Here is a 14,318-nt window from a genome sequence, read left to right as displayed (position 1 = left end):
TGTCTGTTTTGTTGCAGATAAAAAAAAAACAACGTACACAAGTCCAACATTTTCTGAAGGATTTCAAAGTCTTTTATTAACATACATAAGCACGTAGCATGTCACAAAAGATCTTGTGCTTGTTTCAAAAACAGCGTGTGAGAAGCGGACGGAAAAAGGAAGAGATAGAAAAAAAAAAGAATTAAAAAAGGATTTTCAGGAGTCGCTAAGCCTTGCTTCAGGGGCAAAGAAGAAATGACTGTAGTAGAACAGTAGTAGTAATAATATTAGTGGTAGTAGTAGTAGTCTCCTAGTAGTTTGAGGGAGAGAGAGAGTAATAATCACTACTAAGGAGGTAGGAGGGTGAACAGGAATACACTGAAGTTATTTCAAAAGGGGCTAAGTTACTGTTAAAGATGCAGTTACTTCCTATTAGGTTTCATACTGAGCGACCTTTTTCTCTCTCACCAAAGAAACATAAGAAACCCAATCCAAACGTACGCCATCCCCTGTTTTTCATGGGTGGTGAATCAATAAAGGTTAGTGATTGTAGTATATTTTAAATGAGCACAAAAGTAGCGCTATTTACAGAACAATACTATTGGTTTAGTCTTATTGCTTGCTTTTCCACTCCAAAAATCCGATGTAAAACCGAGATGTTATGATGCCGCTTTACAACTTGACTAAGGGTATGAGGAAGACAGTGGTCAGTCAAGGCCGGGACAGTGGGTGGTGGTGATAACTTAGCAGTCAAGGATGTGGGCTGATACAACAAAGATTACAGGCTGAGTCATTGTTGAATAAGTGAGATAATCTCTCAGTTCTGCCCTTGAGCAAGACAACTTGTCCCTGCGTTTGTCTATGTGTAAAAGTCAGTTGCAAATCCAAATTTTGTTAAAAGGTTTGCAGTAATTTAAGGTTCATAAAAATGTCTTTACAAATTGCTGGACTTGCTAAGGTCACATTACTCTAAAAAGATATTCCTGGGTTAACTAGCAACAACCTAAAAATAAGCTCATAAGCATATTAATATTATATTTCAATAATACGGGTTAACGTGGCTTGAAATCTAAGATTATAAGAAGTTTCCTTCCCTTTGAGCATAAAACTAATTTAAAAGGTTCAAAGTCACGTCAAAATAAAAAAAAAAGTTTGAAACCATACTCTACGCAAGAATATTAATGCAAATACTTTGATTCCGCTCGTGTCATGTTGCTATTATGTGTTAGAAGGATGCAATGAACGCTTAGAACGCTAAGCACAGCATTCTTAGCACTGCCACATGGGGTGCTATAGCTAGCATTAGCATAAACTGACTTTTGTAAGACAGAAACTACCATAATACGTTGACTACTGTCATAATGGAGTGACAGTTTAAATCCTGGTAAGCTGCACTTTAATAGCTAGATATTTGAATAATAGTGATTTGAAGGTAAATATTTTAGCTTCTTAAAGGTTTAGTTCGCCCAAAAACAAACATTCTGTCATTTATTCACCCTCATGTTGTTCCAAAACTGTATGACGTACTTTATTCTGCACAACAGAATGACAAAATGTTCATTTTACTCTACTGAGATTTTAACACCAAAGTAAGGTTGCATGGCAATATATATAGCGGGACTACAGACTTGTATTCGCGTCAGCATTTGCATACTTACGTAGAGTATGTTTCAGGCCTTAGCCTTTCCAATAATAATACAAACATGCACACTACCGAATATCTAACTAAAACAATACCCAATGGAGTCCACTATGACTGTTATTGCCTAACTTTCTCAACAAATCGAAGCTCTATTGCAGTTTTTAAAAAAATGAAAAGAAAAAAAAGTCAGTTTCAGCCATTGTTTATACACACTGTCTCATATGTAGTCAAAATATACATATGCCACCTGGCACTAAAGTCCTAAAAGGCCGTTACACCGACACGTCATACTCAAAATAATTGGCACAACACAAAATTGTTTCGTAATCACATAAACCCCCTCCATTTCCCATTTGCTAAATACAATTGACGCAACTGAAGCTAAGATCGAGTTCTGACATGCCTTTGCTTCGACAAAGGTCATCAAAGCAAAGGTCCGTGTGGGCATAATACTCAAACACGTTATTCAACTAAACAACTAAGACTTTAGGGAACTTGACTGAATCACTGAGCAGACCTAAGCTCATTGTTGATAAAGGAACTAAAAGATAGAAACTAAAACAGAACGGTCTAATCTGCTACTACACACACCTGTTAGGCACAGGGATCGATTCAACACAGGTGGGCGCTAAAGACACACTGTGCTATACTCTGCATAGAAAAAAAAAGAAGATTGAAATAAATAATAAACACACTCATGCACACATACACGAACCGAGAGCGCTCATACCCACTGGCATCTTTAACAATAACCCGAGTCCTTTTCTTCTGTGGCTAATGTTGATTTTATTGTTGTTTTTTTATCTAAAACATTTTGATGCAAGACTGTTGTAAAATAAGTTTTCATAGAGGTGTCGCCTCTTTTTCCTTCAGTCGCGCCTAATCATCATCTTCCATCACCGGGTCTGTATCCCAGCACGTTATGTCGATTTCTGCAGCAGACAATAAGACAAACACATTATATTAGGATCTTTTCTGAGGCAATGAAGTGATGTAAGAAGTAGTAATTATTTTCTTGTTTTTCTTGTTTATTCATACACCCGAGGACATTCATCTGCAAGAATGGAAAATCTCAAGTGGAAAGTTGATTCAGTTTATTTTTATTTATTCATCCATGTGTCATTTTTAATTTCTGGTGAATTTCTGGTTGAATAGGCTGTCAGGTAGTGTTATTTTTGTATCACTGAGATACTATAATAGTTTTGAATGATTGTTTGAATTGGTTTTTATTATGTTTTCTGTTTTCAATTGAATTTGTTAAAGTTTTTTTGTCATTTGTATTAGTGGTTTTTGGTGATGTTTTTTAATATGTCTATATAGTTTTTATTTATTTTTATTTCAGTTTTACTTTAGTACATCACGTTAAACTAAATGTTTTTTTTTATTCTTGGAAACAAACATTCATTTTATATTCATCTATATTATTTCAATTAACTATTTCAGTTAATAAAACTTTTTTTTCCCTTATATGTTCTACAGAGGATTGAAAGCCATATGCAAACTGAATAAAGAAAATTTAGCTTTTGTTGCTTTTCGTTTATGTCGGTCATATAGCAATGCTAGTTTATTATTATTAATATACTATTATTTTATTAATATTTTGAGTTATCATGAATTTTCTTTTTTTTCATATTAATTTGAATAATTGTATGATGTTCCTTTTCACTATTTAATTTTCACTAATTTTTTTTAATTTTTTTATTTTAAGTTTATGTATTTCCAGTGTTTTTTCATTTAAGTGCTTAAACTTATTTCAGTTAGTCGCCAGGGCAAAATGTAAGATTTAGATTTTATTTCAGCTTCATGTTAGCAAAATCTGGTTTAAATAATTTAGATTTTATGATAATATCCCTGATATCTAATGTACTGTTCTCCAAAAATTGAAGCTCTAAACTCAGATGCTGTTCACACTGCACACATTCTAGAGTAAACAACACATAAATTTAACAAAAAAACAGAAGATGTGTTTATAAGCATAATAACTCCCATGCAATGTAGTTAATATATACAATAAATATGAATTTTTTTTTTTTTTTTTTAAAGGGCATTGATCTGCTTTTCATTTTCATTTAGTTATACCTGTTGTACTAAAATAGGCAAAACTAACATAAAAATGAATAAATACTATATAGACAAAAACTGAAAAAAAAAGAAAACCAACTAAATTACTCAAATGAAAACAAAAACAGAAAATCTAAAAAAAAAAAACTAATTTGAAATATTAATAAAAACTATATTATCTATAACACTAACATTTATCCAATAAAACAGTATAAAATTATAAATTACCTCCTCATCAATAAACATAATTATCAACAGAATGCAAATGTAAACTAAGAGTTATGAGCTAATAACAATTTTTCAAAAGACTATTCATTATGTCTCACCCCAACTTCCAAGTGCATCAAAACAGGAAAAAGGTGCTAGATTTTGTTCTTTTTTGTTTTCTATTTTCAATCAAATTTGTATTCAAGTTTTTGTAACTTTTTATAATTTTTATTTATATCATTGTTTTTATGTCTAAATGGTTCTTGTTGATTTTTAGTTGTTTTAGTACATCAAGAATCACATTCATTAAATCAGTTCATTGATTTCAATCTGCTGTGATCTCACCTGGTGGTTTGTTATAAAAAACTGGTGTTGGGTTGACTTTTGCAGTGCAGTCATCTGACTGGGCGAAATCCTCCTCCTGTGATTGGCTGAAGTAGCCTTCACTGGCCTGCACAATCATTAACATGTGGTGACTATATGTAAACATATAAAACTTGCAAATGTAGCATTTTGAATATAGCTAGTGTTTTGTCAAGTGTCATAAAAAAAATAACATATGCTGCCATCTAGTGGCAAAAAAGCATACATAAGTATATTAAGCATGCTGGAGAATGAGGGGTAAGGCATTGCATTGTTCATTTTAACAGTGAGTTCTGCTCACCTGGGTCCCTTCTTTAAGCAGCGTGTCTCCATTGGTCAACAGCAGCTGTCCATCATCCAGGTCCTGGCTGTCAGAGCCAGAAGCATGCTGCAGGGCCTGCTGGTAACTCAGGGTCATCTGGAGGGGTCCAGCCACATCCACATCCACCAGGCTGGAGGGATCGTCTTCTGTGACGGTGCAGTAGGGGGTGTCAGGCACCTCATCGAAGCTCAGGAGTGGCTGCGGGAGAGCAGGGGAGGAGCTGGCAAGATGAGGCTCCGGGGTGTCCTCCATCAGGTCCATAATGTGGCTGGGGGCCTGGGAAGGGGCCGTAGCGGGTGCCGGGCCACTGTCCCACAAGTCTAGCAGGCTGTCGTCTGTGCTGGATAATGGAGCAGTGCTACTGGGCTGGGGGGAAACACTTGGAGAGGTCTTGACGAAGCCGGATTCCTGCACTGGAGTTTGCTTTGGAGTGTCAAAGGCTGGAGGAAAGAAAAAGAAAATTGAAGAAATGCGGAACTATATTGTGCAAGAACATTTTGTGCAATTAACTTCAAAGAAGAGTAATTTGGAACATGGAACTTATGCAATGTGCAATCCATTACTAAAACACCCAGGGCCCAAAAGGGTGTTTTTTTTTTTGTTTTTTTTTACTGTTGCTTCTAAAAAAAAATGAATTTTATGAACCTGTTTTACATATATATTTTTATTTTACTGAAGTGACAATCAATGTCTATTTATTACATTTTACTAGTGTTCAAGTTCAAATTTTCACAAAATAACATATTTGTATAGTATATTTGGGTATAAATTGTTCCATGTGATTAAATGACATAATCAGAAAATATTGGGTTAACAAAAATCACTTTACAGGGTAAAATCGGCTGCTTGATTTCATTTTTTTTTTTTTTTACAATGTTTAAAGGGATTCATAACACCATATAATATATATCAAATACACTTCAGTTTAGTACTTCCATCTTAAGGAACTATTCATGATGAAAATCTTTTATGGTTTTATGTTTTCTTACTGTTCTGATTATAAGCAGTAAATTCAGCCCCAGTGAAGTGCTTTTCTTAAGTACATTTAGTGGAGGGTTTACACACATGAGCTGAAAGAAAAATCAGTCAGCTGTGAAGGCAAACACAACCTAGACTAACAGAAGAGCCCCACAGGGGCCAGTTTGCATGCAAGAGATGATTCTGAGGGAGCAATAACAGCCTCCCAACTGTGTAAATGATTAAGCTGAGATTTAACATTTACATCCCAAAAAGTCCCTGTAAACTTATGAACTCCTTTTTTTTTAAGACATTGTGCAAGAATCTGTTTCTGGATCGAAACTGTTTAGTATTTAAAATAAGCTTCAGATACAATATGCATCCATTGTATGTCCTTTGTTTCTTTTTCTTCCTTTTATTCAAAAAGCACCAAGCTGAAACAAACAGGTTCTTGTGCAAAAAGTTGGTAGCAAGAATGTATCATGGATAAAACAAACTAATGATAATAATTATATGAGTTAAAATTATTTTTGGCAATAAGGCATAATGCTGGTGTTTTTTTAGATTTGGAGTAACACACTAAGTCGAATGATAACCCAATTTTCCACTCACCATGCCCTGAAGGTACTTGAAAAGTAAAAAAAAAAAAAAAAATGCTAATAGCATTTGATAAGTTTTGCCTATTGTCGTGAGACTGGTGTTAATAAATTCTTTAGACCATCCTGAGAACATTGATACCAATAATGCCATAAATGACTTTTTGATTCTCTTTGAAAACCTACTTTTTCAAACTCCTCCTAGACCACTGGGCTGATTTTCACCAAATTTGTCACAGGTTTTGGATTTTGTGTCAATAAACAAAATGGTTTTCATTTCATTTCATTAATTTGTATCAACAAATTTGATGTCATAATGACAAATTGCATCTAGACTTTCATTCATTCACACCAAACATTATGTCATTGTAACATCACACTGAACATAGCACCACCTATAGGACAAAAGTGATAAACCATTAATTCATGTCACCAGTAACTGTATTTAGGATTTTTCAGCCATTTTGCCTCTGTTGCCCTTGCCCCTTAATTGCTAATATTTATTACTAATATTGCTTTGGAATTATTATTTTTGAGGCTTTAATTGAGAGGTAGGTAACTGTTAATGATAAGTTAAACGAGGGGCATAAAGATCAGGAAACACCCAGAGTAAGATTCAAACTCATGTTACCCACACAAGCACAATGTGCCAACCTCTAGGCCACAGCTCTGACCCAATATTAAATCAAGGAAAAAACACTAAACGAATATCAAAAAGAAAATAGTCAAAAGAGCTCCGTTGTTCTTGAGGCTTACCAAACTCCTTTCGAATGAAGTCCTCTTTCTCCTCCTGAATGGCAATTTTGGGGATGGGAGTACATCCAGTGGTCATGCTGCGCTCCAGGATTCCTTCAGTAGAGTCATCTGAGACATCAAAGAGAAGGTAAACGTTTGATCTGAGCTCAAGTAAATCTCAAACAACTCATCCCAGCCAAAATATCAATCACAACACAGATGAGAAAGTTTGTAGATAGTCTGAAAGGACTGCTAACAATGCCAAACAATAGCAAGCAGTGTTTTGTCTGTCTGAAAAAAGTGCATCGTTCCCAGTGCCCTCGTCAGTGATCATAATAATAAAACACAGACATGCCAACGTGACCATAAAGACACAACACAGTGTGCAGTGTAGTTTCTGAACATGCACACACTCTTACAGATGTCCGTGCAATAAAGATGTTTTATTAATAAATCTTGCCATTTCAGCAAAGTTCTAATTCCATATGCTAAACAGCACTTACACATATATCCATCCACCAGTGTGTCATGGCGTTATGAAATAATACATACAAAAACACTAAAGATTGACCTCTCGATCTCATGACAAGCTAAAAACAAGCTGCCAAGTAAAAATAATTTTTGTGATGTAATGTAATCATACAGCCAAGATCTAAAATCTATTAGTCTTATACAATTTTAGAGGATATCTACATAATGACATACCAGTCCTCTGGGAAGAACAACCACAGTTGAGATCTCTTTAATATCTCAATTGTTTCTCCTGGACAGCAATATTTAACAGAGAGCAAACTGAAATGTTTACAAATTTCGTAAATGTTCTCAGAAGATCTACTGTAAACGATTACAAATCATGCTCAGATCTGCTGAGATTAAAGGGGTCATGACATGAGAAAACACATTTTTCTTGATCTTTTGATCTCTTATATCAGAGAGGTCTTTGTACGCTCAATACACTCTGGAAGATTCAATTAAAAAGTTAAAAATAAGCATTTATTTATTAACCCCAAAGTAAACGGCTCGTATTGTATCCCAGATGCAAGGTGACGTCACCCGGGTGCAGCTGATTGCATAAAACATCGACAAACAGTTATATTCTAACCACAGGCCCTCAAGGAACATATTGAAATAATGATAAAAAAAATACATGTCATGACCCCTTTAAGAAGACTTCAATCGGAAGTCAGAAATTACATTTTTTAACTCAAATAGTTATCAAATGAATTCAAAACTACATTATCTGACCTAATTATTATTGTATGTCAATAATCATCTCATTTAATTGTGTTTTATAAAATTCAGGAGAAACATCTGAGACAAAGTTACTGCTGTATGGATGAAGCATACTTAAAACCCAATCAAGTTTTCTGAGCTCTGAAAGGGCAACCTCTGAGCTACCAAATTTTCCACTGAAAGTCACCAACTCGTGATGCAACAAAAACCTGAGATGCAAATGTCGGAAACAGCCACTTTAATACAGCTACACATGAAGGAAGACCTCACAAGACATAACAAAAACAATTAATGAAACCACAATGACCTTCAGAAAAACTGACTGCAGGAAAACAGTTGTACAGACCAAGTGACAATTCAAATTACTGAAAAGTAAAACCCACTGCATCACTCTAGATAATCTTTAGATGTTGGGTCTTTAGTACAGACCCAATGTTTAGTCCTCATAGCACACACTGATAATTGTGGGCGCCATTTGTGTTGCTGTTTAATTTTACAGTCAAAAACACCACAAGGTCAGCTCCACAAACGATACCATAGGCACACATAAGGTCCATGGAACGCAGAGACCACAGTCACATGCGGTGTAATGTGGCATACACTCACAGGTCAATAGGACGGAGGGAAGCGTAGGCAGGGCCGCCGGTTATCCGTCAGAAAGAGCATGGGAGGAGAGGAAGGGGGACATGAGGGGAGTAACATTGGTGAGATTCAACCAGATCTCCCTAACCAAAAGAATCACTTTGTCTCAGTCCTCCAAACGTCCACGGCATTGCTTCGAAATAACACACACTCAATGTTTCCTGTGCAAAATTACAAATTCAACGGACAACAAGTACAGAACACAAATACGGACTGTGGACCCAGTGAAGATGGCAGTATGGTTCGAATAACGGAAAGAAATGGATTGTGACACTGAGAAGGCCGTAGTCTAGTTAGCTAGAACGGAAGGTTATTTGAGATGGGACATACAGAAGGGGAGATGGTCACTTGAGATTGGACATATAGTTCAACCTGTAAGAGCTGAGGACACAATGTCTCGGTCACAAGGTGGTTCTGTCTTCATCAGGACACCCTAAACCTGCTCCAGAGTGGGACAATTTACAGTTCATACTGAAATTCTAATTTATCAATTCACAAATAAAATTTAATTCTGTCATTATTTACTCACTCTCATGTTGTTTCAGAACCTGAAGACAATTTTTTTCCCATGGAACACAAAAGGAGATGAGCCAATGAGATACAGTATAGTTTTTTGGGCAATATTCAATATGTAAAAAAACAAAACAAAAAAAAAACTACATTTAAATTCGGTTTGTCTTTTGTGTGCATGTATACATTTATGTATACATGCACACAAAAGATGATTAGATTAAAGATAATGATAAACGGTCTAATGCATATTTTACATTTATAATGTACATAATTTTTTTTAATATAGCACCTTCTATTTGATGCTTTGATGTATGGCTTCTCATATAGCTAATTAATATAGTCACATGGACTATTTCATCATAATCCAAATGGTCTTTTTCTCTTTTTTTTGGAGCATCACACACACTTTCATTTTAGAGAAAAGAGCAGCTAGGCAGTTCCACAGAAGAAACTAAGTCACACGGGTTTGGAACGACATAAGGTTGAGTAAATGGGGACAGATGCCTAATTTCAGGGTGAACTATCCCTTTGATACTAGCACATACTGACACTGGAAGACCAGGGTGCATCCGGTACAGTGCAGCCTCAGTGAATGCTCTCAGAACAGCAGTGTTGCTGAGGAAGCCAAAAGAAAAACGGTAATTCAGTGAGAAGGGTGGCTACAGGCTAGGCCGGTGACTTGGTGATCCTATGCTGATGCAGTAGCCCTTAGCAAGATCTGTCCAGTACCTACCAGGTTGACCTGGCTGCCGCCGTGAATAGGGCGGAGTGCGAGAAGGGGACGGGCTGCAATCGGATGGACTGTGCTGCTGCCTCAAGAATGGACTGTCCAAGCGGCCTGGTAAACGTGAGACAGGACCATCATGCGGGGCACACGGACACCCACGCACACACATAGAGCGACGTACACGGGTGTGACAGAGGAAGACCAGATCAGATAGACAGGAGGAAAGAAATCCAGGGATAAAGAGGGGAACAATTTGTAGAAATGAGAAATAATTAGAGAAATAGAGAGGCACGAGTTCAAAACAGAAGCAGTGATGGATGTGCAGCAGTTGGGGTAGAGGTTAAATAAGATCCAGGATCATCGGAAGGATGGATGGAATGGACAGAATATCCAAATGGAAACCAAACAGATGTGTTAACAACCAAAAGAATGGAGTGAGCAGAAGAAAAACAAAAGATATTATCAGGAAATGGAGAGAAAAAAAGTGAGGTAGAAGGAGAGAGAGGTAAGAAAACAGTTGTTAGTGTGATGGTCTCACACCCTCTTAAAATAAAGTAGCAGTTGTTTCAGTGTCTGTACCCTTCGACAACAGATGGTGGTGAAGAGTTTGACTTTCACTCCAACACTGAAAAGTCTAAGACCTTAAATAAACAATGACATGGCATTATCATCCACTTATAATATTAGTCAGTCTGTTGGAAAATTGCACTAATATAACATTTGTGACAATAAAGCAATCCTAGCATCCCTGCTGAACAAAAAAAATCCCTACTTAAGATATTTCAGGGTGATTTGCTGGTTTAAGATGGATTATCTCAGTCATAGCAGCAGTACTTGTTTGAATTTTCCAGTCACCTTTTTCAGCAAGTATTGAAATCATTGATTTACTCAGGTTCTAGTGGGTACATCTGAAAATGATGTGAAAATAAGCGGACACAAAACATGTTCTCAGCTAGTCACCTTAGTAAGAAATAACATCAGTTATAGTGAGCTGTATGACTCAGGCGAAGCACAATTATCAAACTGATTCCAAGAGTTTGCATGTTGTTAGCATGTTGCTAAGCTATTATGCTTAATATTCTATTAAGCATAATACATTAGTACACAGAATTGTTAGATTTTTTTTTTTTAACTATTATTATTATTAGATTGAACTATTTATTTTGATCAAAATGACCAGCCGGAGGTGGTTTAAGCTGATTTTAGTTGGTTTAACTAGTCTCCCAGCCTAGCCAAACTGTTGGTTTGGCTTAGATTCCGGTCACAATGAGGCATCTTAGTTAATCAAATGAAATATAAACATTTATTATAACATTTGAATAACCTGTCTCTCTATATATACTCTATATCCATAAACTCTGATACATAATTACATAACATTAATGTTAGGGGTATGTGAAGTTTAAATCCTCTTTAACCTCTGTTCTCTTTATAAATATAAAAAGGTACATCTATTTACATGATTTAACTGTCTATGAACCTAACAAATCTGTCATGATGATTCAGAGCAGAGATTTCAGCACATTCTGAGACAGATGGTCTCTACCGAGCTGTTTAATTCACATTAAATGACAGATTGAGAGACATGTGAAGAGCAAGAAGCAGGACAAACAAAAGCTTAGGATTTAGCATATATGCCCTCCACCTTCTCTTCTCTTCACCCGTTTACTATGATCTTACCGGTCCTGTGCGTGGTGACTGGTGAAACGTCCACGCTGTTGGCTGTGGCCCTCTCTCTCTGCTTGAAGAATTCACGCGGGTTACATGGCCTTTGGGCAATGATGGCTGCTGCTTCCTATAAAACATATTAACACGGGAAAACAAGGTGAAATGTAATATTTATTGATTTAGTTTTTCGGTCCGTTCTCAGACTGAAGATTCTATTGACTGCACATGCACAGAAACACAATGTCTTGAAATAGCATGAGGAATCCCACTGACCCACATGTAAACCCCAGCAGAATATCTGTCATCATAACAAAAAGCTGCCCCACATTTGAGTTTGCTAGGGTCAGAATATGTTCTCCTTTTGAAAAACAGTTATGTGAGAAATGAACTGATGCTGGAGTGGCCTTACGAGCTCTGTTTCAACCCACCTCAACCTCTGTTTCCTTTTTGTCCAGGGAAGGGTCTTCACCACTGGGCTCCGTCTGTGAAGCGGATGAACGCACTTATTTATTTCCAGCAGGGGGCAGCAAAAACTTTTTTTTTTTAAATAACAGTTAAATGTGGGTTACTAGTTATCTGTAACGTATTTACTTTATAACTGATTAGAGTAATAAATATGATTTTGCGTAAATACTTTTGAAGTCTGGACAATATTACTGAACACAAATGAGTAATAGGTCATCTTTTGGTTACCTTCTGGTTTAAACCCATAAACCATCAAGCATTCTGTAAATGATTCAAGCCATAAAAGCATCTCTTAAAACACCAAACCTGGTTTGCTGTATGCAAAGCATACGCACTCTTACAATCAAGGGTTGATTCCTTGACCTCTCTTTGGCCTCTTCCTCCTCTTGCATCTTCTTCCTGTGAACATGTATATGAACACAGATAGCATTATAATGATGTATGGCTGAGGGTCATCAGTGTGGGCCACTGTGGCATTATTCCTACCTCTGTTCCTCAATCTGCCGCTCCCTCTCACGGTACCGCTTCTCTCTTTCCTCTTGCTCTTTTTTTTCCAGCTCCATCCTCTCCGCTTCAAAGCGCTGCCGGTCCTCTGCAGCCTTCTTTCTCTCTTCCTCCTTTCTCAACTCCTCCTCCCGCTTTAAACGTCAGTAAAACATCATTGAAAGAATTCACAGTCAGAATAAGATTATCACGATAACATTTATACTTATAATTTTTCCTAATTTCATATATATTGTGTGATTTTGGTTCCACTTTTCAGAGGACACAAATAGATCTAAACATTATAGAATGCGATACTCTATTTTGATAATGATATAAGCCTCAATTTGACCTTTTTCCACAGCAATTTGTTTCTTCAAATAGAAGAATTATAGGGTTTTTATGAACCATTTTCATCGCACCTTCAACTATAAAAAAATAAATAAATTGTGAAAATAACATTTTACATTTAAGTATAATAGACTCTCTCTTGCTTACTTACAGCTAAGTTTAACAATTAGCATTTTATGTATCCTAGATGCATACAATTAAATAATTGATTTTAAAATTAATTAATACATTTTATGCTGCAAATGAAATATACAAATCCAAAATAATTAAAATCATTAATAATTTTAATAAGTTATATTTAAAGTTTATTAGCAAATATTCTAATATTTGCTACTAATAAACATCGCAAAATTACAGTATGGTTGGAAAATGCTACACAACAAATAGTCTGCACTGATTTTTTTCATATATGTCTCAAATGTACTGTATCTACCTTTTATAAAACATTATTGTGCAACATTATTGTTGTTAGTGGTGACAATAACAGCCATAGGTTTTGTAAAAATCTATATATAGTAGACACATGACCCTGGACCACAAAACCAGCCATAAGGGTACATTTTTTTTAAATATTGGGCTGAGATACAACCTGTTTGAAAATCTGAGAGAAAATCGCCTTTAAAGCTGTCCAAATGAAATTCTTAGCAATGCATTATACAAAACAAAAATGTAGTTTTGATATACTTACGGACATTTACTAAATATCTTCATGGAATATGATCTTTATTTAATAACCTAATGATTCTTTGAATAATTTGTTGCTACTTACGACTAATTTTGTGGTCCAGAGTCACATATTTTCCATTCCTTTTTATATTTTATGGTTAGGATTATCATAATTTTTTTAAATAGAGCAATGTTTTTATAAAAGATTTTCACCAATTAGGACAGAAATCTGTACATAAAGAATGAAGTAGTAGGTATGGTAAAAAAAAAAAAAAAAAAAAGTTTCCAAGACGCCTCAAGAATACCCCCGAGGCGTGAAAGTTAGTACCCATTTAGTACAATTTTATTGAGCTACGAGAATGTATAAACTATTCTACTTAAGCTGCTAGCAAATAAATGGTATCAAACAAATCTGACAGTACCCCTTCCTCATAATGTTAAAACAAGACACTAGTCATCCGGACCTTCACATTGTGTGCTAGAACAAGTTTACAAGCAGTTCACACTGCCATCCTGAAGACAATCAGAAAGCCAAAGCAATCAAAGCGCTACCTTGGCTTGTTCCCAGAACTCCTCTCGATTGATTTTCTTCATCTCAGTCTCTGCATTTGTTTTCTCATAGGTGGTGCCCTGTGGTCAAGAGGAAAGGGGAAGTGTGAATACTGGCCATTTTAATTGGATAGCTAACGAAGGACAAAGATGTTGATC

At 35.9% G+C, this 14,318-nt stretch overlaps 1 protein-coding gene across 10 annotated transcripts in view; it reads right to left on the bottom strand.

The window, feature by feature from the left end:
* Positions 1–49: 49 nt before the first annotated feature.
* The window catches only part of dbn1 (drebrin 1), a 74,177-nt gene continuing 59,908 nt past the window's right edge, over positions 50–14,318 (bottom strand). For 4 of the 10 annotated variants that reach the window (XM_052587504.1, XM_052587505.1, XM_052587500.1 and 1 more), the window contains exons 6-15: positions 14,163–14,240; positions 12,597–12,748; positions 12,446–12,509; positions 12,074–12,127; positions 11,658–11,772; positions 9,984–10,088; positions 6,884–6,991; positions 4,554–5,014; positions 4,235–4,340; positions 50–2,553 (exon numbers count right to left, since the gene is read on the bottom strand). In XM_052587504.1, coding sequence (XP_052443464.1) covers positions 2,501–2,553; positions 4,235–4,340; positions 4,554–5,014; positions 6,884–6,991; positions 9,984–10,088; positions 11,658–11,772; positions 12,074–12,127; positions 12,446–12,509; positions 12,597–12,748; positions 14,163–14,240 — 1,296 coding nt within the window. In that variant the 3' untranslated portion in view covers positions 50–2,500. The remainder of the gene's footprint in view (positions 2,554–4,234; positions 4,341–4,553; positions 5,015–6,883; positions 6,992–9,983; positions 10,089–11,657; positions 11,773–12,073; positions 12,128–12,445; positions 12,510–12,596; positions 12,749–14,162; positions 14,241–14,318) is intronic. The other 6 variants (XM_052587501.1, XM_052587503.1, XM_052587507.1 and 3 more) reach the window with 4 other exon arrangements.

Source organism: Carassius gibelio, chromosome B21, assembly GCF_023724105.1.
Source record: "Carassius gibelio isolate Cgi1373 ecotype wild population from Czech Republic chromosome B21, carGib1.2-hapl.c, whole genome shotgun sequence".
NCBI classification, from domain to species: Eukaryota; Metazoa; Chordata; class Actinopteri; order Cypriniformes; family Cyprinidae; genus Carassius; species Carassius gibelio.
Note: the sequence above shows the minus strand (reverse complement) of the source record. Positions and strands in the feature narration are given on the sequence as shown.